This window comes from Myotis brandtii, unplaced genomic scaffold (genome assembly GCF_000412655.1).
Source record: "Myotis brandtii unplaced genomic scaffold, ASM41265v1 scaffold691, whole genome shotgun sequence".
Classification (NCBI taxonomy): domain Eukaryota; kingdom Metazoa; phylum Chordata; class Mammalia; order Chiroptera; family Vespertilionidae; genus Myotis; species Myotis brandtii.
Window position 1 is genome coordinate 745202 of NW_005370704.1, and position 208 is coordinate 745409.

A 208-nucleotide genomic window follows, 5' to 3' on the forward strand; every position below is an offset into this window, starting at 1 on the left:
ACCCCCACCTCTGCCTCGTCACCCCCCGGCCCCATGGGGAAGGCGCTGCCCAAGTCCTGCCCACCCTCCTGACAGCGTCAGGCCGCTCACCTTGGTCCTGGAAGTACAGCAAGACCACGGCCTGCACGGGGGTCACGGCCACGGACAGCGTGCGGTCGGCCAGCTCCACGTCCATGGTCACCAGCCCCAGCGTGTGCTTCCAGCTGAG

At 69.2% G+C, this 208-nt stretch overlaps 1 protein-coding gene across 1 annotated transcript in view; it reads right to left on the reverse strand.

The window, feature by feature from the left end:
- The window catches only part of ANAPC2 (anaphase promoting complex subunit 2), a gene marked incomplete at its 5' end in the record, with an annotated part of 29585 nt that overhangs the window by 2563 nt on the left and 26814 nt on the right, over positions 1-208 (reverse strand). Inside the window, one exon of the mRNA XM_014529684.1 lies at positions 3-208. Coding sequence (XP_014385170.1) covers positions 3-208 — 206 coding nt within the window. The remainder of the gene's footprint in view (positions 1-2) is intronic.